Here is a 25,117-nt window from a genome sequence, read left to right on the forward strand (position 1 = left end):
CCCTGCTCCTGCTCCTTCCTGCTGACACCATCCATTTTCAGAGCCGCCCAGATCTGTGTCTTCACAATTACATACAGGTAAAGCAGACTGATCTGCTAATGCGGTCTATCGGAAAGCATCCGGACTTTATCATGGATTCTTTCCTAGATACACAGAATATAACTGGATATAACATTTATAGGTAAAGTTGATCCAGGGAATATCCGATTGCCTCTCGGGGGATCAGGAAGGAATTGTTTTCCAAGCAGGAGCAAATTGGATCGTGCTTTGCTGGGGGGTTTTTTGCCTCCCTCTGGATCAACTGTGGGTGTAGGATAATAAGTTGGTTTTTTTTAATGGTTGAACTGGATGGACTTTTGTCTTTTTCCAGCCAGACTAACTATGTAACTATATCATGGAATAAGTTTCTTGGCTTTTTTGTAATTCCTCACCCCCCCTCCTGTAATCTGATTCTGTTGGATAAAGCATGTTAGTTGAGGTGATGTAACAATAGCCATAGCAGCAATGGAGCCAGGGAGTGAAGGGGCCCCATTAGGGGGGTTGTTGAGGAACATTAAACTCTGGAAAATCTGTGTGCAGTTGAAGATGACACAGATCCTTCCAGCATATATGCTATGTTATTAAGGATTGGAGTGGTTGCTGACCCTGTACCCCCTGTGATAATCCCAATCAAGAGCTGACATCAGATGTACAGGAGGAGACTTTAGAATAATTGTTGCCACTCACAGATCCTCTGTTGCAGGCTGATCAGTAAGGAGAATTTGTTTAGCTGTCTTGCAGGCCATAGACGGGGCAAAAACCGGCCGTTTTTTTATAAAAAAAAAACGAAAAATCGGTCGTTCGATCGGCCGACATTACCACCAACGGTAAAAAAATTGCCCGATTTTCGTCCCGTCTACGGCCGGCATTTAACCCTATAATTACTTCTGTCCCTTGCAGAGAGCTCTGCTATTATATTTTATATGAAAAGTCTTGCAGTTGCAACAATGTATCCATTTTGGATCTTCTTCTTCTTCTTCTCCTCCTCCTCTTCCTCCTCCTAGATTTAAATAGCATAGAAAAGAATAGAATAAAATATTCCTCCTCCTCCTTTCTTCTTCTCCTTCTTCTTCTCCTTCTTCTCCTCCTTCTTCTTCTCCTTCTTCTCCTTCTCCTCCTTCTTCTCCTCCTTCTTCTTCTTTTTTTTCTCCTCCTCCTTCTCCTTCTTCTCCTCCTCCTTCTTCTTCTCCTCCTTCTCCTCCTCCTCCTTCTTCTTCTCCTCCTCCTTCTCCTCCTTCTTCTCCTCCTCCTTCTTCTTCTTCTCCTCCTTCTCCTCCTTCTTCTCCTCCTCCTTCTTCTTCTTCTCCTTCTTCTCCTTCTTCTTCTTCCTCTTCTCCTTCTTCTTCTCCTTCTTCTCCTCCTTCTTCTCCTCCTCCTTCTTCTTCTTCTTTTTCTCCTCCTCCTTCTCCTCCTCATTCTCCTTCTTCTCCTCCTTCTCCTCCTCCTTCTTCTCCTCCTCCTTCTCCTCCTTCTTCTCCTCCTCCTTCTTCTTCTTCTCCTCCTTCTCCTCCTCCTTCTTCTTCTTCTCCTCCTCCTTCTTCTCCTTCTTCTCCTCCTCCTTCTTTTCTTCTCCTTCACCTCCTCCTCCTTATTCTTCTTCTCCTCCAACTCCTTTTTCTTCCTCTTCTTCTTCTTCTTCTCCTCCTCCTCCTCCTTCTTCTTCGACCAAATTGTGCAAGACGTGCATTGCGTTGGTGCGCCCTAATATTAACTTTGGTTGAGTTTTTTTACTGACATTTTAAGTTTCGTGAACCACTGCGCTAATATTAGACATATGTGATTCATTTTGTTCCGAATTCGAACAAATTTTTGGTTATTCGGATGTCTCTGAATGTACGACGTACAATAGTAACAAATCTGAAATAAAATTTGGACGAAATTTGAAAAGAATAGAGTAGAACATAAAAGAATACAATAAAAAAGAATAGAAAAACAATAAAATAGAATAGAATGCAATATAAAAGAATTGAGCAGATTAAAATAGAAAAGACTAAAATAAAATAGAAAAAAAATTTTAATAGAATAGAAAAAAATAGAATAGAATAAAAGAGATTGTAACTGTCTTCCGAAATTTGAATTTTGAATAGAATCAATTTGAATTTGAATAGAATAGAAAAAAACAATAGAATAGAATAAACGTGAATAGATTAGAATAGAAAAGAATTGAGTAAAATAGAAAAAAATAGAATAAAAAATAATAAAATAATAAAATAGAATAAAAGAGAATATAACTGTCTTCCGACATTTGAATTTTGAATAGAATAAATTTGAATTTGAATAGAATAGAAAAAAAATAGAATAGAATAAAATATAATATAACTGTCTTCCGAAACTCGAATAGAATAAATTTGAATAGATTTGAATAGCATAGAAAAGAGTAGAATAAAATAGAAAGAATATAACCAACTCCCAAAATTTTAATTTAGAATAGAATCAATTAGAATTTGAATGCCAATTCGAATGCGGATTTTGAGCTTTTTTCCAATTCAGTCGAATCGAATTTGAAAACGAAACGAATTCCAGAAATGAAGTAAACACATTTAATGAAATGAATTATTTTAATATTAAATAATATCAAACAATTTTTTTTTTCGTGCTGCACATGTCTAGCTAATATGCACGGGACATAAAAAAAAATTGGAACTTCCTCTGTTGTATTCTCCGGGGTGTCTGCATTTAGCAAAGTGTTTTTTTCGGGGTTTCTTACTAATCTTCAGACCTAAAATTATTATTTTTTTTTTTACGTGTGCAAAAAAGCACAGAGAGGGCTCTGGCAGTGAACGGGTGCATTGACGTATTTACACATCTGTGCGGACAGGCTGGGGAAGGTAAATTCCTGGGTGTGGTGAGTGATCAGAGTCTGACCAGGAAGTACCGGGAGAGCACAAAGCGCAAGGTGTCCCCCAAGATTGGACTTTAGAGGACGATAAACTTTGCCGGTAACATTATTCGTTTTTACTGTCTGGGGGGCGTCGTTTAAACGATCGGGGAATTTGAATATTGACTGGAAAACACTCAAATCATAAATAGGTAGGGCAGCAAAACAGACGAGGTAACGAGATGTAACCGGAGATACAGTCCACATGCATTTACAGTCTATAGAGGTACACTATATTGTCAAAAGTATTGGCCCCTCCCTCCCAATCATGTGATTCAGGTGTTCCAATCCCCTCCCAATCATGTGATTCAGGTGTTCCAATCCCCTCCCAATCATGTGATTCAGGTGTTCCAATCCCCTCCCAATCATGCGATTCAGGTGTTCCTATCCCCTCCCAATCATGTGATTCAGGTGTTCCAATCCCCTCCATGGACACAGGTGTATACAATCAAGCCCCTAGGCATGCAGACGGCTTCTACAAACATTGGTGAAAGAATGGGTCGCTCTCAGGAGCTCAGTGACTCCAAGCGTGGTCCCGTGATAGGTGGCCACCTGGGCAATAAGTCCATCCGTGACATTTCCTGGCTACTAAATATTCCACGTTCAACTGTTAGTGGGATTATAACAAAGTGGAAGCAACTGGGAACAACAGCAACTCAGCCACCAAGTGGTAGGCCACGTCACATGACAGGGCAGGGTCAGCACATGCTGAAGCGCACAGTGCGCAGAAGTCGCCAACTGTCTGCAGAGTCAATAGCTAAAGACCTCCAAACTTGGTGTGGCCTTCAGATGAGCCCAACAACAGTGTGTAGAGAGCTTCATGGAATGTGTTTCCATGGCCGAGCAGCTGCATCCAAGCTTTACATCACCAAGTGCAATGCAAAGCGTCGGATGCCGTGGTGTAAAGCACACCGCCACTGGACTCTAGAGCAGTGGAGACGTGTTCTCTGGAGTGACCAATCACACTTTTCTGTCTGGCAATCCGATGGACGTGTCTGAGTTTGGCGGTGGCCAGGAGAACGGTACTTGCCTGACTGCATTGTGCCAAGTGTAAAGTTTGGTGGAGGGGGGATTATGGTGTGGGGTTGTTTTTCAGGGGTTGGGTTTGGCCCCCTAGTGCCAGTGAAGGGAACACTTAAGGTGTCAGCATGCCAAGACATTTTGGACAATTTCATGCTCCCAACTTTGTGGGAAGAGTTTGGGGATGGCCCCTTCCTGTTCCAACATGACTGCGCACCAGTGCACAAAGCAAGATCCATAAAGACACGGAGGAGCCAGTTTGGGGTGGAGGAACTTGACTGGCTGCACAGAGTCCTGACCTCAACCCCATAGAACAACTTTGGGATGAATTAGAACGGAGACTGCGAGCCAGGCCTGTATACATCATAAGAGAACACCTGGTCTGTAGGTAATGCAGTTCTTCCAAAGTGGAAGAGGGTTGAGTAAGACCAGAGAGATGTCCAAAGATGGTAGATACCACTGGAGAAGCAGATGGGGGCCACAGAACCTCGGTGTAATGGGCCACTTTGGAGACCTTTGTGTTGCAAAATAAGAAGGTACCCCAAGGAAAGCCAAGAGAGGGAGGGGGATAGGTGATCTGCTGTTCACATGGAAGATACACTAGTGGTATGTCCATAAATCTGATGTCCCTATTCATGATAATCTGGAGTGGCATGCATGAGGCAATGGGGTCCTGACCATGGTTGTTGAGTAAGACCACAGAGATGTCCAAAGATGGTAAAGATCCCTGTAGAAACAGATGGGGCCACAAACCTGCGTGTAATGTCCACATTGGGAGCCCTTGTTTTGCAAAATCAGAAAGTACCCCCAGGATAACCCAATGACATAGAGGAGATAGGTGATCTACTATTTACATGGAAGAGGTTAAAGTGGAATGTCCATTAACCTGAGTCCTAGTGATGTCCTATCCATGAAATCTGGAGAGGCGCAAGAGGAACGCTCAGATACATGAGGCAATGGGGTTCTGTGAAGGAAAGTGAGCAGAGTGAGGAACACCAAGAAACATCTAGCATGATCACTACCTAAGTCTCTCTTTCTGCAGTATGGTCAATGCCCCCAGCATTAAAAAAACAGGTGGATTTGGATTGTGATAGACCCCCCCCCCCCATTACATATATATCATTTATATTTTTGTTTTATAGGTTTGGTTTCCTGTTTGCTCTGCTAGAATAGGAGATGGGTCAGATGCCTTCAAGATACAGTGATGGTAGGTCCTCTACCTATTTGCTATGTTCAGCTTGTGTTGATCTCTAATGCAACTTCAGTCGTACAGAATCGAATTGTAATGGGAATTACATTGTTTTGAACGGTGCCATCAATGCGACTCGGCACAGAGCCATTTCTGCAAAGGTCCACGTTCTACTTTGGTGTGATCCCAGTGCGATTTTGGACCTATAGACTTCAATGGAAAGGCACAGAATTCGTACGCACATGGGATTCTGATTTGGAAAGCAATTTAATTTTTTTTAAACTCAGAATTCTCCTCCGAGGCAAATCCTTGGTCCCTCAAAAGTAGTAGCAGTAGTAGGTTCACAAAATCGAGTGAAAATCTCAAAGAAGCCACATTATATAATTGCACCTGAAATCAGAAAAAAATAGCATCTTACTCATGTGAACCAGGCCTAAAAGAAAAGTAAGGTGTCCTGCTGAAGAGCCTATATTTTGAGCTACCCACGTCCGAGCACCGTCGCTTGGTTCTTCCCACTACTCACCTCATAGCACTGCCGCTTGGTTCCAGCCCCTACCCACCTCTGAGCACCATCACTTAGTTCCACCCCCTACCCACCACCGAGCACCATCACTTGGTTCTACCCACTACTTACCTCATAGCACTGCCGCTTGGTTCCACCCCCTACCCACCTCTGAGCACCATCACTTAGTTCCACCCCCTACCCACCACCGAGCACCGTCACTTGGTTCCACCCCCTACCCACCTCCGAGCACCGTCACTTGATTCAACCTCCTACCCACCTCCGAGCACCATCACTTGGTTCCACCCCCTACCCACCTCTGAGCACCGTCACTTGATTCAACCTCCTACCCACCTCCGAGCACCATCACTTGGTTCCACCCCCTACCCACCTCTGAGCACTATCACTTGGTTCCACCCCCTACCCACCTTCAAGCACTGTCACTTGGTTCCACCTCACACCCACCTCCGAGCACGGTCACTTGGTTCCACCTCACACCAACCTCCGAGCACGGCCACTTGCTTCCACCCCTTACCCACCTCCGAGCACCATCACTTGGTTCTACCCCCTACCCACCTTCAAGCACCATCATTTGGTTCCACCCCTACCCACCTCCGAGCACCGTCACTTGGTTCCACCGCGTACCAACCTCCGAGCACCGTCGCTTGGTTCCACCCCCTACCCACCTCCGAGCACCATCACTTGGTTCCACCCCCTACCCACCTTCGGGCACCATCACTTGGTTCCACCCCCTACCCACCTCCAAGCACCATCACTTGGTTCCACCCCCTACCCACCTCCAAGCACCATCACTTGGTTCCACCCCTTACCCACATCCGAGCACCATCACTTGGTTCCACCCCCTAACCACCTCTGAGCACTGACACTTGGTTCTACCTCCTACCCACCTCCGAGCATCGTCACTTGGTTCCACCCCCTACCCAACTCCAAGCACCATCACTTGGTTACACCCCCTACCCACCTCCAAGCACTATCACCTGGTTCCACCTCCTACCCACCTCCAAGCACTGTCATTGGGTTCTACCCCCCACCCACCTCCCAATTCCTCTTCTTTTAGAGAATACAGAGCCAAGTATCATTTTGTGATGCTAATCAATTGGAATGTATGGAATGGTAACAAGAAAAGCAGAAAAATAGATCCCCTGCAGCCAGCAGCAATAGGCCCTCCTCCTTAAAACAATAAATTCTTCCAGCAACAATGGGTCCCCAAAACAAAATACCACCCCAGCAACAATAGACCCCAGAAGCTACAACAGATCTCACAGCAGCCAGCATCAATAGACTCTCCAGCAGCTAGAAACAATAGACCCCTCCCTCAACATTAGATCTCTTCCAGCAACAACTGACTCCCATCAACAATAGACCTCCCACCAGTAACAATAGACCCCGTCCAGGAACAGTAGATCACCACACAAAAATAGATCCCCTTCAGTGACAATAGATCCCCAGAAGCTACAACTGATCTATAGATAAAGAAAACGTTTGTTTTGTCCTCTTTTTATCCAGACACACAGGAAGAGTTCCATCAGCTGCTGGCTCAGCGCGACTTCAACGAACTTCAACTCATCTGCGACTATTTTAAAAACGACCTGATCTACATCGTGACGTCCGCCTCCGAAATCAAACAACTGTTGGAGCACATGGAATCTCGGAATATCCTCAATAAGGAGGTAACTAGGGAAAATGTGCTGACTTTTACGGCCATCAAAGCTCGGAGCGGCAGGTCAGCAACAAGCGCTAGCAAAAAGAAAATGAAAGGAAAAACTTAAAATAAAAGACAAATAAATCGCAGAGCACCGCGGGGTATCTAAGGAGAGGACGGCAGAAGCTGCTTTCTTTCAGACTCTCGGTCTCTTTATTACAACTCACATAGATTGGTCCAAAGGAGGCGGAGATACGTTATTTGTTTGTGTAAATTACATTTTTAACTAATTAGCTTTTTTTTTTTTTTTTTATTTAAGTCTTTACCAAGATATAAATCTTTCAGAAAATGTTATATACTGTGTATGTCTGTGTCTACGTCACATGTGTCAAACACGAGGCATGCTGGCCAAATCTGGCCCACTGGGCCATTTCATGTGGCCCTCACACCAACAGCTGTGGCACCCCCCTTGCCTTTACCCCCACCTTGTGTCAGCAGCAGAGAGGAGCACAGAACTCCTCAGCCAGATCCTGTGCTTCTCTGTGCAGTCATGGAAAGGCTCGTCTGTGCCCCCCCCCCCCCATTATCAGCAGTCAGCAACAGAGAAGAGGACAGAACTCCTCCGCCAGATCCTGTGCTCTTCTGTGCAGTCGTGTGGAAAGGCTCGGCTGTGCCCCCCCATCTCAGCAGTCAGCAACAGAGAGGAGGACAGAACTCCTCTGCCAGCACCTGTGCTTCTCTGTGCAGTCATGGAGAGGCTCGTCTCTGCCACCCCCTGTCTCAGCAGTCAGCAGCAGAGAGGAGGACAGAACTCCTCCGCCAGATCCTGTGCTTCTCCACACAGCTGTGGAGAGGCTCCTCTCTACCCCCCCCCCCCCACGTCTCAGCAGTCAGCAAAAGAGAGGACAGAACTACTTCTACAGTAGTTGTCTCTGCCTCCCCTGGTCTCAGCATTCAGTAGACTCTGGCAACTGACTTCAGCCCTCCTCTGGTCCTCCTCCAGACCCTGCACTTTCTGCTTCCCTGCTCCACCGCCAGCTTTTTTTCTGGCAGGAGCAAGTGTAAGGGGGACTCTTGACTTTTAATGGTAGGGGGTCTCTTGACATCTGATGTCCCCCCCCCCCCCCCCCGCTCTACATGACTCTTCCATGAAGCCATCTTCAGATTTTAGGCAGGGTGGTGGGAGGAGTCTCTTCGGGACGATGAAACCGATTATATTCACAAATATGTTGCTTCTGTTTATTTTCCCTGAAACCAGTCACATTCTATTCTAGATATACCTCCAGATGAGGAGCGACCTTGGACCCTTCATGTTCTCCGGGAAGCTGCTACAAGAAATCCTGGAGGCTGGAAGAGAGTCCATCATGGGGTTCTTGGAAGGGATCTACAATCTGCAGTTTTTCAACCCCCCTGATCCTTTGTATGCGCTGCGAGACGAATTGGATCGATTCGGTAACTGAAATGTGACATCCTGTGTGCTGATCCGATATATTCACTGACTAGACATGTGCAGAACGAAAACATTTGTTTAAAGTAAAAATTATGCCGCACCCTTATATTATAACCATGAATAAATAAATAAAATCAATTTTTAAATAATATTAATTCAGTAATTAAATAATAAATGATTGCCCTTGATTTGTCAAAATATAAAAATATAAAATGTGCAACTCATTATTATAGAGATATATAATACATCAATTATGAAGAAGAAGAAAAAAAAAAAATCCAAATTATATAAATAAAATAATCAAAAATATAAAAATATATATAATTAAAATTAATTAATAAAAATATATATACTTAAAATTAATAATTAAAATTAGGTAAATAATTAAAAAAAAGTATATATATTTTTATTAATTAATTTTAATTATATATATTTTTATATTTTTGATTATTTTATTTATATAATTTGGAATTTTTTTTATTTATTTATTTTTTTTCTTCTTCATAATTGATGTATTATATATCTCTATAATAATGAGTTGCACATTTTATATTTTGACAAATCATTTATTATTTAATTACTGAATTAATATTATTTAAAAATTGATTTTATTTATTTATTCATGGTCATAATATAAGGGCGCGGCATCATTTTTACTTTCAATTTGTTATTTTCAGTATATTTAATGAGAATATAGCTAGGAGCTCGCGAACTTATCCTAGACTAAATACTTATAGTGGCTCACAGGATATTTCCATCATATTTTCCTTGAAAACATTTGTTTCATTTCGGATTGATTCATATCGTTACTCATTTCATACTCGTTACCAGAATTATATATATATATATATATATATATATATACTGTATGTTGAAATGCATTTTTTATATATTACAAAATATATGAAAAATATATTTTTTTTAAATATATTTTTTAAATGTATTCTTCAGATTTTTTTTAACATATAGAAAAGTCTTTTTAACGTATGTTGACGCATTTATTTGTAAATGCATTCCAAAAATGTAGATTAAATGTATTTTTAAAGACATACAGTATATTTGAAAAGATGTCATTTGAAAAATAATGTTCAGATATTTGGTAATATATAAAAAAAAGCATTTCAGCATACAGTATATATATATATAGATAGATAGATAGATAGATAGATAGATAGATAGATAGATAGATAGATATCTATAGATATATATAGATATATATATATATATATATATATATATATATATATCTATATAGATATATATATATATAGATATATATATCTATATATATATATATATACAATTTTGGCCGTATACAATATATTTCAATATATATACATATATATTTGAAAATGTATTTTTAAAAATATTTTTCATATATTTTGTGATTTCCATTTGTTTAGGGGACAGTCTGATGCAACAGATATTACTGGACCGGAATGGACACCCTCTGACTCCAGAGCTGAAAGGTAAATGTTAGAGGATGTTCGTTGGTTGGAAAGCCAATGCAATGCCATAGAAAAGAAAGAAGAAAGAAAAGAAAGAAGAGGGGCGCCCATCAAGAGTCCATCAAAATAGTCCAAGTGGGGGACTATTAGTGTTCACAATGGCAATATATGTCAAACGGCAGCATCAGTGGCAGCACCCTCAGACCAAAGCTGAACTCCAGATTCCCGGGATGCGATGGAGGACAAGTGGTAACCTTGCGTCAAGTTGATGCTTCAGGTTATGGCTGGAAAGGTCTCCTTGGAATGCAAATGGCGTGACGTCAGCGTGGGAACGTGATGACGTGCGTTTCGAAGCGGAGCTTCTTCCTAAGACCTCAGCTTCAACTTGACGCATGGATACCTCTTGTCTTCCATCACTTCCCGGAAGTCTGGACTACGTCTGGTGAAATTCTTATTTCCTTTTTATTTCTTGTGAGTTGCCAATTGTCATTTGGCAAATAAATTGTATACTTAATGCTGCACTTAGTCGGGCGCCCCTCTTCTTTCTTTTCTTTTGCAGAGTTCAGCTTTGACTGAGGGTGCTGCCACTGATTCTGCCGTCTGCAATATATTGGCATTGTGAACACTAATAGTCCCCCACTTGGACTTTTTTGATGAACTTTATGGACTTCTTTATAGCTCTAATATACCCCTCCAGCGCCAAATTTGTACATATAATGCAGTGCCGTAAGGCTAGTTTTGGTGCAAAAAGTGAAAAAAAAACAGCACCCTAGGCCAAGTCCCAGCCAATGGGTAATGCAGGCATCCTGTGTGACACCTACTTCTGTCATTCATAACCTTCCAACAAAGAAAAAGAAGATACACTCCATCATAAGAGCCTAGTATGAAAATGTATTATTACTTTCCAGGAGAGAGGCTGTTCCATCTGCACTTCTGCCTTCTAACATGTTTTACTCTCTCAAGAGCTTAATAATAGAATGAAATAAGTTACAGTCTCACGGTCAGGGGTCAGGCTTGGAGGCCAGTAGCTATAGCAGTAGAGAAGCTCCCACTGACCAGCTGGATAAGTGCACAGGCGGGTCACCTTGGCCGATGATGCAGGCTCGCCCGAAGTGTGTGGTCTGAGCACTAACCAGTTTTCACCAGAACTCCTGATGGTGTAGACAGGGGTGTATTTACCACAAGGCAAACAAGGCAGTTGCCTAGGGTGAAATTTTTCAGAGGGGGCAGCACCTCCCCCCAGAAGAAGGGCTGGAAGAAGGGACATGTACACCTTGAGAACCAGGTGGGATCCAAAAGAGGCTGCAGTTTCCTTGATGGTGTATATAGAGCCTGACTCTCATTCCCAGAGCTGTGAAGAGTGTCTTTCTCTCTGTTGCCTTGAGGTAGGGGGTGGTTAATGGAAGGCTCTCCCAGGTGGTGGGAAAGGGTGTTGTTGGTCAATGTCAGGCTCCCTCCGTGGGTAATGTTGGTTTGTGTCCTTGGGGGAAAGACAATCTTTGAAGAGTTTGGAGATGGACCTTACCTGTTCTAACATGACTGCGCACCAGTGCACAAAGCAAGGTCTATAAAGACATGGAGGAGCCAATTTGGGGTGGAGGAACTTGACTGTCCTGCACAGAGTCCTGACCACAAACCCAAAGAACACCTTTGGGATGATTTAGAGAGAAGACTGCGAGCCAGACCTTCTCGTCCAACATCAGTGCCTGACCTCACAAATGCACTTCTGGAAAAATGGGCAGCACAAAACCTAAATGTACCATTGGGTGTAGATGAGTTTTGGTAGTACCAGGTTGTAGGCCTCAGGGTCACCCCACCAGGAGGAGGACCAGCCGTGGTCCAACAGCAGATATAGCAGGTAGGAATCAAGAAGTAGCATAATCAGTAAACAAGCCAAAGTACAGTAATAAGCAGTTGCAGGTTGGGATCAAGCAGAAGCGTAGTTGAGGAACAAGCCGAAGGTTGGTAAGGAGTGGTAGTAAAGATACGGACAGCAGTAAGAAAGACAAGAGCGAGACATTGGCTGCAGAGAGCACAATATTCTTGCAAACAGGAAGTGCAAAGGCATGGCTTTAGTAGGAAGTACATGTGAGGAGCAAAGGGTTCAACGTTCAGGACAAACAAGGCACAAAGCCAGGTTGTCTTAAGAGATCAGAAAGGTAGCTGACCAGCATCTCAAGTTATGACTGTGGAGCAGGTAGCAGACCACTTGAAGCCATTGCCTATTGGCCAATGGAGCAGAGGGTAGAGTGCTTTGAGCGGAGCGAGGTTGTCTTCTCCTGTCATTGCAGGTCATTTGTAGCATAAGGTTATAAGGTAAGGTAATAGGACCCCCATGGCACAGAGAGCCATCATGGGCGCAAGGTAGAAGACCTTTCAAAAGCCCCTCTTAACATTCTTCTAAACAGCTTCATAAACAAAGGCTAAAAAACAAAAAAAACATTAAATAAAATTTTTTTTTTGCCAATGCAGAGCAAGGCAACAGGTTCAACTAAATGCCACCACCACAGCTTACACTATATTGCCAAAAGTATTGTCCCCTCCCTCCAAATCATTGGATTCAGGTGTTCCAATGTGTTCAGCTCCATGGACACAGGTGTATACAATCAAGCCCCTAGGCATGCAGACTGCTTCTACAAACATTGGTGAAAGAATGGGCCGCTCTCAGGAGCTCAGTGACTCCAAGCGTGGTCCCGTGATAGGTGGTCACCTGGGCAATAAGTCCATCCGTGACATTTCCTGGCTACTAAATATTCCACACTCAACTGTTAGTGGGATTATAACAAAGTGGAAGTAACTGGGAACAACAGCAACTCAGCCACCAAGTGGTAGGCCATGTCACATGACAGGGCGGGGTCAGCGCATGCTGAAGCGCACAGTGCGCAGAAGTCGCCAACTGTCTGCAGAGTCAATAGCTAAAGACCTCCAAACTTCATGTGGCCTTCAGATTAGCACAGCAACAGTGCATAGAGACCTTCATGGAATGGGTTTCCATGGCCGAGCAGCTGCATCCAAGCTTTACATCACCAAGTGCAATGCAAAGCGTCGGATGCAGTGGTGTAAAGCACGCCGCCACTGGACTCTAGAGCGGTGGAGACGTTCTCTGGAGTGACCAATCACGCTTCTCTGTCTGGCAATCTGAAGAAAAACATCTCTGGGTTTGGTAGTTCCCAGGAGAACGGTACTTACCTGACTGCATTGTGCCAAGTGTAAAGTTTGGTGGAGGGGGATTATGGTGTGGGGTTGTTTTTCAGGGGTTGGGCTTGGCCCCTTAGTTACAGTGAAGGGAACTCTTAAGGCATCAGCATACCAAGACATTTGGGACAATATCATGTTCCCAACTTTGTGGGAAGAGTTTGGGGATGGCCCCTTCCTGTTCCAACATGACTGCGCACCAGTGCACAAAGCAAGTTCCATAAAGACATGGATGGACGAGTCTGGAGTGGGGGAACTTGACTGGCCTGCACAGAGTCCTGACCTCAACCCCACAGAACACCTTTGGGATGAATTAGAGCGGAGACTGCGAGCCAGGCCTCCTCCCCCGACATCAGTGCCTGACCTGACAAATGTGCTTCTGGAAGAATGGTCCAACCTTCCCATAGACACCCTCTTAAACCTTGTGGACGGCCTTCCCAGAAGAGTTGAAGCTGCAAAGGGCAGGCCAACTCAAGATGACACTTGGGGGTTCCAGAACAATGACACACTGACACTTGGAGTCCTGAGCTCAACCACATAAAACACCTTTAGGATGAATTAGAGCAGAGACTGTGAGTCAGTCCTACTTGTCCGACATCAGTGCCTGACCTCAGAAATGCACTTCTTGAAGAATGGTCAAACCTTCCCATAGACACCCTCCTAAACCTTGTGGACGGCCTTCCCAGAAGAGTTGAAGCTGTTATAGCTGCAAAGGGCGGGGCCAACCCAATATTGAACCCTACGAACTAAGACTGGGGGGCCATTAAAGTTCATGTGCGTGGAAAGGCAGGTGCCCCAATACTTTTGACAAAATTGTGTATGCAAGTATGGCAGGAAGATCTTGCTGTGAGAATATTCAAGACATCTAATGAAGCCAGGGGCTGGCTCAGACCCTTGTGTTCCATCTGTAATTAAAGCAGCCCTTAGAGGAGTCATTTCTTTTCCATTTAACCTGTGGGTTGAACAAAAAATAACAACTCGATTCCCCCATCTACACTCAACGTGGATGTGGGAATCCTCCTTCTGAACCTTTGTAGTCTGAAAGGGAGATTTCCTCGCCATTATTTCACACTGATTAGCACTACCTATAGCCAGCAGCACTGATCGAGTGGCAAAAATCTGACAGGGCGGTTGTACAGAAATTGACTGGTAGATCAACGTCTGTACCAGGGGTGGACTGACAACTCATGGGGCCCCTGGGCAATAGGGGATCATGGGGCCCCTGTGTCCTTGCCCAAACTCAAAAAAGCCTATGAAAAAGGTACCAGGGGCATCTCATGGGGCCCCCTACTGACCCCGGGCCCTCGGGCAGTGCCCGAGTTTCCAAATGGTCAGTCCGCCCCTGGTCTGCACAATCAGACTGCCCATACATAGAACAAAATTCAGCTGGCCTCTGCTAAACTGACCGAATTTTGATCCATGTATGGCTGGGATCCACTCTTGGAAGGAGAGGTCATGAATGCTCAGGTGACCTGAGTGTTTCTCTTCACAATGGCATCTAGACCCAAAGACATCTTTAGATGGTTCTATTCTGCACGTTCAGTTAATGTCGTGCAGTTTGTGGTCAGCTTAGAACACATGACCACCTGGCCAAAAAAAGAAAAAAATAGGCTGGTCGTTCTGGTGTAAAACAAATTGGCATATAAATCTTTGGACACCCTCAACTCATTTATTTTTTCTTTTATAATTGTATTGATATTATATTTTGCTTTGGCAGAAATACAAGAACATCACAAACAACATCTGCTACAAACTGCTATACCAAAACCCTCAGAGTCTACAGGACAGAATAAGGAGTTTTATGTTTCTGATCGTTACATGGATTTGATTGCATCCCATGTCCGCCCCTTTCATAGATCAGCGAAATACAAGCTTCTAGAGACAGCAGCAAAACATAAAGATTACTTTCGAAATCCCGTAGGAAGTGTTTCTCCTTACAGACTGTTCCGCTGGTGCCAATGGCTAAAATGTGAACCGCATGCAGTGATGGTGACTGGTGTGCCAGGAATAGGGAAGACAACGCTACTACAGAAGCTGGTTTGTGATTGGGCAAATGGAAAATTCTATCAGAGGTTTTCTTTCATCTTCTTCTTGAGGTTTCGGGATCTCAACAATTTAGAAAAGATCAACTTGGAGTCAATGATCCTTCAGGAATATCCATATTTAGAGAATCAACTTGGGAACATTTTACAGAATCCAGAAAGGTTGCTCTTTATCTTTGATGGCCTGGATGAAAGTGTTCATGAAATAAAGTTTAAATCAGGCCAGCTGCCCCATGATATAAAACAAGTGGCAAATGTTGGAGCGGTTGTGGTTGGTTTGGCAAAACAGACTCTACTCAAGGGCTGTCGTTTTCTTATGACCAGCCAACCAGACAGGTTAGCGGGAAAGAATATTAACATTTGCAAGAGAACACTGGAGGTCATTGGATTCTTACCAAAAGAAAGTCAGCTTTACATTGAAAGATTCTTCATGAACAAAGAAATATCAGACAAAGTTTTGGGTTTTCTGAGGGAAAACAGTGTGCTGAACACCTTCTGTTACAACCCATCGTACTGCTGGATCATCTGCACAGTGCTATCAAAGTGCTTCAAAGGTCAACCAACCAATGATGACCAAATGATGCCATCACTGCCGAAAACTCTGACGCAGCTCTTTGCGGCCTTCATTGCTGATGTTCTGTCCAATCTTGGTCCAGATAAATTCACTGCTCGGAGTCTGTTGACATCTATCGGGTGGATGGCAGAACATGGAGTTATAAACCGCATTACCAAATTTAAAAAACACACCTTCGCACAGTTTAACGTGGACAGGACCTCAAAACTTTTACCAGGATTAATGAAAGAATACACATGTTCCCCAGAGGCATCCTTCTCCTTCCTTCACCCCATCACCCAGGAATTTTTGGCTGCCTTGGTCCATTATATTGATTATTCTCCTGAGAAGTTACATGACTCACTTGAAAGAGCCAAGTCCTTCAAAGATAACTATGGTGAATTATTTCTCTCGTTCCTTTGTGGTCTCTCCGATATCTCCACCAGGACCATTTTGGAGCCTTATCTGGGAGATTTGTCGTCCGATGCTGCCAAGGATGTCCTCACTTGGCTTCAACAAGAGGTTACAGAATTAGACCCTTTGGAAAAAACAAGGCTCTTGAGTATATGTTTTAAATTCTTTGAGCAACAGAATAAGGCATTTTGTTCAGAATGCCTAGGATCATTCAGAAGTTTTAACTTTGGTCAAGTCAACCTGACCCCTCTGGACTGCTCTGTGGTGTCTTTTACAATTCAGTCCTTTGAAGAAATTGAAGTTCTTGGCCTAGGACAATGTAACCTTCAGAGGGACGATGTTGAGAGATTTGGACCTGCTCTACATAAAATACATAGCATAAGGTACAATATAAATGCACGTCTTCTTATGTCTTGTGAATGTCAAAAGATCTTGATGTTAAGGAAGGCAATTTTATTAACTTCCTGGTGCTACTGCACAGGGTATTGGCATTATTTTGGGTTGTCCCAAACACTGTACACTCCCCAGAGTGGATCTGGCATTTAGCGACAGTCTGTCCCGCAACACAGAGAGTACCACGTGTTGCTGTTAAACACACATTACTACAGCGCTTAGGTCTGAAGGGGGCCTAAAGGCTAATTATAATTACAGATAACTTAATCCTGATGACCTTTTTCCCCATTCTAACTAAATATCCTTTCACGTACCTTAGATCAGTGGACAATGCTGTCCAGGAGCCGCACCATATCGGGTGGCACTTAGTCAGAGAAGCCTTTCCGCAGACGTACATATAGATGGCTTTTGAATTTGGGCCCTTGAAGAACCAAGTGCTTTTGGCACCCTGTCTCCTGACATTTCCTGCCACCAAGAACTTCTAACACTGAATCCCCTTGAACCCCAATGCCTCCCAGAGTCCCTGTTACTGCACGTCAACAACCCAGACACTGCACCTATCTGAACTCAAGACTTGCCAGGCTCCCAGCACCCCGTCACTGCACCCAAACATACCAGACACTGCACCTTTCTGAACCCCTGACTCTGAACTTGCCAGACTCCCAGAACCCCTATCACTGCACCCAAATATACCAGACACTGCACCTTTCTGAACCCCTAACTCTGAACTTGCCAGACTCCCAGCACCCCTATTACTGCACCCAAACGTACCAGAAACTGCACCTATCTAAAACCCTGACTCTGAAGCTCCCATCCTCCCAGCACCCCTGCCACTGAACCCCAAGATACCAGACACTGCACCTATCTGAACCCCTGACTCTGAGACCCCAGTCTTCCAGCACCCCTATCACTGCAGCCCAACATAATAGACATTCGACCGTTCTGAACTGTTCCTGCTCCTCACTTTTGCAGGGACAGGCAGAGAAGAGGAGAGGCTCTCTGACCTCTTCTGTCTCCCACCAGTGCAGCCTGTAGAGCCCAGTCAGTCCTCTGGGGGCAGTGTATACAATATGTGTGTGTTCCTGGGGGAAGGGGAAGTAAGGGGCTGATAGGAAGAGGGAAGACAGACACTGGGGCTCCCACCACTTCCCTTTCTATGCAATTCTTCCAATGCAGTTGCCATTTTCTAGAAGTCCAACATCCATATTGATTAGTTATTAATTTTACTGGTTTTTCACAGTAATCTTTTTTACAACCCCGCTATTTATCACTCCTCTTTCCTAAACATGTGACCCTTGTAAATTATCAGGCTGGAACTAAGGGGGAAACTACAACTCTAATATTACTTCCTTTGTACTAGAAGGGTAGGATAGGTTATGCAGGCAGAGAAATGGAGGGAAACACTGGGAGCCAATCAGCTGTTGTACATTGGGCGCACTGACAGGAAGAGAGAGCAGAATAAGCAGAGGGATGGCTAAATCAGTCTACTGCTACTCCTTCACTAGACAGTCAGCAGGCTAGTCATATGTTCTTCACCAAGTGTGCTGCTTCTTCAGTGGAGGTTGAGGGCCTGGTTGTGCTATCTTGCAGATCACGAAGCCGATCACAATTACAAAATCTCTTGCAGGGAGGATAGTAATGTATATGGGAGTAGTTGCACAATGGATTTTTTGTATATAGTACTGAAATGTCTCTTATTCATCTCCTTATAGATTCACTGACTGTAGATTCGGAGATGATGCAGCCGAATTGATATGTTCAGCATTAAAACATCCTGACTGCAAGATACACACTCTGTCGTAAGTTGTCTTATCATATGTGATTGTATAATTCAATGCCCAACATTGTACAAGTGGGAAGAGTGGTGTCCCATTCTTGGTATCAGTGAGAGGAATAGTGCCCCATCATTGGTGTCAGTGGGAGGAATAGTGCCCCATCATTGGTATCAGTGGGAGGAATAGTGCCCCATCATTGGTATCAGTGGGAGGAATAGTGCCCCATCATTGGTATCAGTGGGAGGAATAGTGCCCCATCATTGGTATCAGTGGGAGGAATAGTGCTCCATCATTGGTGTCAGTGGGAGGAATAGTGCCCCATCATCTGTCTCTGTGGGAGGAATAGTGCCCCGTCATTGGTATAAGTGGGAGGAATAGTGCCCCATCATTGGTGTCAGTGGGAGGAATAGTGCCCCATCATTGGTATCAGTGGGATGAATAGTGCCCCATCATTGGTATCAGTGGGAGGAATAGTGCCCCATCATTGGTGTCAGTGGGAGGAATAGTGCCCCATCATTGGTATCAGTGGGAGGAATAGTGCTCCATCACTGGTATCAGTTGGAGGAATGGAGTCCCATTGTTAGTATCAGTGGGTAGAATAGTGCCCCATCATCAGTCTCTGTGGGAGGAATAGTGCCCCATCATTGGTATCAGTGGGAAGAATAGTGCCCCATCATTGGTATCAGTGGGAAGAATAGTGCCCGCTCATTGGTGTCAGTGTCAGGGGGAGGTATTATGCCCCATTGTTAGTGTCAGTGGATGACATGGTGCCTCATCATTGGTGTCAGTGGGAGGAAAAGTGCCCCATCATTGGTATCAGTGGGAGGAATGGTGTCCCATTGTTGGTATCAGTGGATGGAATAGTACCCCATCATCGGTGTCTGTGGGAGGAATTGTGCCTCATCATTGGTCTATGTGGGAGGAATAGTGCCCCATCATTGGTATCAGTGGGAGGAATAGTGCCCCTTGTTGGTGTCAGTGGGAGGTATTATGCCCCATTGTTAGTGTCAGTGGACGACATGGTGCCTCATCATTGGTGTCAGTGGGAGGAAAAGTGCCTTGTAAGAAACAGTGCCCTAAGGGCTGGATAAAGCCAAGCAAAGAGCCGCATCTGGCCCGCGGGCCAGTTTGGAGACCACTGGCATAGACAGTAAATTACACTTGAAATCTGCAGTCCAGGGAAATAAAAAGAACACATTTTTTTAAATCAGATTTGTTTTATATTCCTTTCCTGTAGTTTGGCAGCCACTGGACTAACAGACCGGGCATGCTCATATTTTGGACCTGCAATCAGTGCCAACAAGTCACTACGAATACTTCGATTGTCCAATAACAGACTGGATGGGCCTCACTTTGGTGACCTGATGACAGCTTTGTCCAGTCCTTCCTGTAAATTAGAGGAACTGGAGTGAGTAGAATGCATGCAAATTAGAAGGCATTTGCTGGGATTGGTTGTGGGTGTTTACCAACATGTCTGATCTGATGAAAAATTCAACAGGAAAGGAAAACTATAATGGTCTTTGTTCAATGTTTTTAAGGTTCATATGTTAAACTGATACTCGGGGTCTTATGGCTGTCATTGTTCTTCAGTCAGGGATTTACTCGTCTCTTATCCGTTGCATGACAGACAAGTCATATATCAAGGGTTCACCTTCTTCATTGCACTCCCATTCTTCCAGTCTTTCCCAAGCTGTCTCAGCTCTTCCTTCCGCTGTTGTCAAAAAGCTGATCAGCAGGGGTGGACTGACCAAGAGTTACTGATCAGCAGGGGCGGACTGACCATTTGGAAACTCGGGCACCGCCCGAGGGCAGGGGGTCAGTAGGGGGCCCCATAAGATGCCCCTGGTACCTTTTTCATAGGCTTTTTTGAGTTTGGGCAAGGACACAGGGATCCCATTATCTCCTATTGCCTGGGGGCCCCATGAGTTGTCAGTCCACCCCTGCTGATCAGACCAAATTTTCTGTTTCTGAAAACCAGGTGGGGGATCCTATCATTTGAGGTTTCTTGTCTCCTGGTCTACATCCTGTAGTTCCAGAAAAGGTGGTTCATTCAACATCAGTGGATCATTTCCTTGGCAGGTCACTTGATCTGAATCCAGCTGGATAATGTCACAGTTCTAACACACCTCTATTTTCAAGAAGGAACATAAGATCTTGCTTTAACAAGAATGGTAGGTTGAATTCTGAAGCAATTTTAGGTTCTAGTCTTGTTTGCTGTGCTCATCTCAAGTGTGGTCCATTGGATATCAGGTTTTATCTTCTAATGGCTTCTGGGTATGGAGAAGCAGTCCATACACCTAGGTTCAATCCAGGACCTGCATTGCAGGAGGAAAACCTTTTTTTGGGGGGTCCTACAATAGCCCTGTTCAACAGAATGCTGAACAGGCTTGTCTCCAGGAGCCAGAATCTTCTGACAGTAGCAGGAAATGTTCTATGCATCTAGATCTAGGCCTTTTTCCTTGTTCAGTTCAGAGGCTTAAGAGTGGGGGCTTTCTAGCAATCCTCCTTGCTCTGGATTGATCCAGGAGAATGTTCCTTGAAGATCCTGGTAAGCTTCTTGACCATTGCTCTAGGGACGCAGTTTGTCAGATGCATCTTTAATCTGTGACTCTTAATGCTTGAGGATAAGTAGAATATTTCAAGAAGGTTTACCACGGGACTTTGCTTACCGGAATTTTGAAAAGGCACCCAACGGTGCAAATGATGAGGTAGCTCCTGGTGCTTCGTACTGGCTGAGAGTCAGATATGACTGAAGGGATATCACACACAAATTGATACATGCTTCATCATTCCCATGCTCTTACATTTCTTTTTCTTCCTCCAGTTTGTGCAGCAACTGGCTGATGGACACTTCTTGCTCCCTTTTGGCATCAGGAATAAGAAGTAACCAGTCTCTGAAGATACTCACCCTATCGTTCAATTATTTGATCTGTCCATACTTTGGTGACCTGATGCAGGCTTTGTCCAGTCCAACCTGCATGGTGGAGCAGTTGATGTGAGTATATCATCACTATACAGTGCATTTGACTTGCTCTCTTTCTTACCATGTGGGATGTGTCGTTGGTGATCGTCAAGTATCGATGTTACATGGGGTGAGTCCTTTTTACTTTGTCTTCCTTTGGGAAAATAGAGCAGTGAGGGAGCAGAGGAAATGTAAGTATAGGCAGCTGTATGGGTCATCATTAAAGAGAAATTCTGTTACTTTGGTAGGATGGGAAGGATAAGGAAGAGAGGAAATGAAGGAAGGAGGGGAAGGGAGTGAGGTAGGAAAGAAGAAAATATTAAGAAATAGTAGGGAAGGGAGGAAGGAAATGGAGAGGAAGAGTGAGAGAAAGAAGCCCAGGATAGGAGAGGAGAGAGAAAAGGGAAGGGAGAGGAAAGGGAGTGGAGAGGATGTCAAGGACCTACCTTTCCTCAGAGCTTGTGCTGCTCCATGTGCTGACATCCATCTTAGGTGTCTGCAAAGCATTGTGGGATCCTTTATGCTTTCAGCCCTCTGCGGCTCCTCCCCCAGGAGGTGGCGGCTTATCACATATAAGTCTGCTGTGTGTAGCTGTCCATTGCATTCGTGTCCTGTCTCTTGCACAGCAGCAAGCTCCTGTTTAGCTACACATTGCTTTCCTGGATACCGACTCGGCTTTGGCTAAGACTCCTCCTGGCTCCCGATCCCGGCTCTGGTGACCATTCTTCCTGGCTCCTGATCCCAGCTCTGGTGACGATTCTTCCTGGCTCCTGATCCCGGCTCTGGTGACCATTCTTCCTGGCTCCTGATCCCGGCTCTGGTGACGATTCTTCCTGGCTCCTGATCCCGACTCTGGCGACGATTCTTCCTGGCTCCTGATCCCGACTCTGGCGACGATTCTTCCTGGCTCCTGATCCCGGCTCTGGCGACGATTCTTCCTGGCTCCTGATCCCGGCTCTGGTGACGATTCTTCCTGGCTCCTGATCCCGGCTCTGGTGACGATTCTTCCTGGCTCCTGATCCCGGCTCTGGTGACGATTCTTCCTGGCTCCTGATCCCGGCTCTGGTGACGATTCTTCCTGGCTCCTGATCCCGGCTCTGGCGACGATTCTTCCTGGCTCCTGATCCCGGCTCTGGCGACGATTCTTCCTGGCTCTTGATCCCGGCTTTGGCTACGATTTCCGCTGTTGGACTTGCATAGACTCTTGCCTTATTTTGATATTAATAAACCTACCTTTAATTGCACCTCCTTGTGTGGCTGGCTCCTCGCGCCCTGACAGAGGAGAGTGGAATGGAGAGGAATGGAGAGAGGGGAGGGAATGGGGGAGGAGAAGAGAGGAATGGTGGAAGGAAATGAAAGAAGAATGTAATGGGGAGAGCAAAGAAGGAATAGGGAGAACTGAAAAGAACAAAAGCTAAACTTGCATATTCTCAATATTATTTTTAAAAATGAGCAAAACCAATTTGGGGAAGACATGATGCTTTTTTCTCCTTTCGGTCAGGCTACAGGATATTTTACTAGATGATGAACACTTCCGATTGATGATGCCTCTGAGTAACAATAAGAACCTCACATATCTAGACCTGAGGAGGAATAGCCTTACGGGTGCCTCAACCCCTTACCTCCGAGAGCTCATCCTAAAATCACCCAACCTGAAGAGGGTCAGGTATGTAGAACCAACACCAAACAACGACGAGGAGATTGAGGGGTTTTTATACTTTGGTAAAAAAGTTTTCAAATGTCAATTGGGTGGCACCTTATCTTCTCAGAATAGTGCCATATTGTGCGAATACTATCCAAGGTTTGGTATAAAAGTGGAGGAAAGAAAAAAGCTATAGTTAAACTATAACTATGGGCAAAATTTAAAAGATGATAAACAGTATACTTGTTTCATCCTGGCAGCAGATCAGCTATTTTTCCTCTTCCTTTATCAGTGTGACAACCATTGCAAGGCACCCCTGACGATGTCATATGTTTTGTCCCAACCCTGTAACTGCCATGTTCCATGACGACTTGGCTAGGGAAGAGAAAGAAATGGAATATTATAACTTTAATAGTCGTCACCAGAACAGGTTGTGAGGGAAATCATCCAACAAGGAAATCAGATGTCATGGTTACAACTGCCTAAGGAGGTGGCATGTGTGCTAAACTTGGGGAGTGCTCCACCTACTTCCTCTTGTTCCTCTGACATAGGAAGTGAAGGGAAATCTCCCTGGTGGGTTTAAATACATCAAAAACCTAACAGAAGTTCCAACCTATTTTCACTCCATCCAAAACTAAACAAAAACCTTGACTTACTTTGTCCTATACATTCCTTTTTAATGGACATGGTGGCTTGTTGAGTAATGTTTTGCTTTATAACAACTGTGGAAATATTTTAATATCTGCTCATTTTCTATCCTTCTTCCTTCTAGCCTCTATCTTAATGACAGCCTGTCCTTTGAAGACAGAAGATCGTTGCAAGAGCTGGAAGCTCAGAAACCAGGCCTTTATATTTAAGTTGGTTGAACTCAATGGACATGTGAACAGTTGTGACAATAAGAGTTGTACAATTGCCATGATGATACATTCACTGTGACGATGAGCTCCGCAAATGTGGTGTGGGGATGAAACTCTGATGAGACTTGTACATTCCATGCAATATGAGACCCATACACTTGTCATGATGATGAGACTTTAAACCTTCACCTATACCAGGGGTCTGCAACCTTTAAGATATAAAGAGCCACTTGGACCCGTTTCCGAAGGGAAAAAAAGACTGGGAGACGCAAAACCATTGCAACATTTAAAACAAATCCGACACTACATATATTGCAAAAAGCGCTCTGGTCATGAAGGGGGTTTAAGGGCCCAGTAAGCAAAGGGTTAATCAGGGCCACAGTGTATCGTCATAATCACAATCATAGCCTTAGGCCAGTGGTGGGCAACCTTTTTTTTCAACTGAGCCAAATCTCGCCAAAACCACGATTGAAATTTATTTTGAGAGCCACATTTTTAAAACTGAAAATACATCCCCCATATAGTAATTCATCCCCCATATAGTAATTCATCCCCCATATAGTAATTCATCCCCCATAGTAATTCATCCCCCATATAGTAATTCATCCCCCATATAGTAATTCATCCCCCATAGTAATTCATCCCCCATAGTAATTCATCCCCCATATAGTAATTCATCCCCCATATAGTAATTCATCCCCCATATAGTAATTCATCCCCCATAGTAATTCATCCCCCATAGTAATTCATCCCCCATATAGTAATTCATACCCCATATAGTAATTCATACCCCATATAGTAATTCATCCCCCATAGTAATTCATCCCCCATAGTAATTCATACCCCATATAGTAATTCATCCCCCATATAGTAATTCATCCCCCATAGTAATTCATCCCCCATAGTAATTCATCCCCCATATAGTAATTCATCCCCCATAGTAATTCATCCCCCATAGTAATTCATCCCCCATATAGTAATTCATCCCCCCTATAGTAATTCATCCCCCCTATAGTAATTCATCCCCCATATAGTAATACATCCCCCATATAGTAATTCATCCCCCATAGTAATTCATCCCCCATATAGTAATTC

At 44.2% G+C, this 25,117-nt stretch overlaps 1 protein-coding gene across 2 annotated transcripts; it reads left to right on the forward strand.

Annotated features, from left to right (window-relative positions):
• The first annotated feature begins 9 nt into the window (after window positions 1–9).
• Window positions 10–24,619, forward strand: LOC149439180 (NACHT, LRR and PYD domains-containing protein 3-like). Of its 2 annotated transcripts, none has more exons than XM_089659373.1 (11): window positions 10–77; window positions 5,080–5,144; window positions 7,156–7,319; window positions 8,566–8,743; window positions 10,145–10,210; window positions 15,102–16,776; window positions 18,499–18,585; window positions 19,799–19,969; window positions 21,386–21,556; window positions 23,025–23,189; window positions 23,938–24,619. In XM_089659373.1, exons 2-11 carry the CDS (start codon window positions 5,114–5,116, stop codon window positions 24,020–24,022), a joined length of 2,793 nt encoding a protein of 930 aa, XP_089515499.1. In that variant the 5' UTR covers window positions 10–77; window positions 5,080–5,113; the 3' UTR covers window positions 24,023–24,619. The 2 variants fall into 2 exon arrangements, with proteins under 2 accessions (XP_089515499.1, XP_089515500.1); XM_089659374.1 differs by lacking the exon at window positions 10–77 and adding an exon at window positions 2,907–2,978.
• The last annotated feature ends 498 nt before the right edge of the window (window positions 24,620–25,117 follow it).

This window comes from Staurois parvus, unplaced genomic scaffold, assembly GCF_062004578.1.
Source record: "Staurois parvus isolate SC_StPar_1 unplaced genomic scaffold, SC_StPar_1.0 ptg001150l, whole genome shotgun sequence".
Taxonomy (NCBI): Eukaryota; Metazoa; Chordata; class Amphibia; order Anura; family Ranidae; genus Staurois; species Staurois parvus.

Excerpts from the sequence above, each read along its gene's own strand:
- LOC149439180 (XM_089659373.1), top strand. The coding sequence starts at position 5,114 with ATGGGTCAGATGCCTTCAAGATACAGTGATG. Across the intron at positions 5,145-7,155 it reads GCCTTCAAGATACAGTGATG|ACACACAGGAAGAGTTCCAT; the intron begins GTAGGTCCTCTA and ends CTTTTTATCCAG. Across the intron at positions 19,970-21,385 it reads TGTAAATTAGAGGAACTGGA|TTTGTGCAGCAACTGGCTGA; the intron begins GTGAGTAGAATG and ends TTCTTCCTCCAG.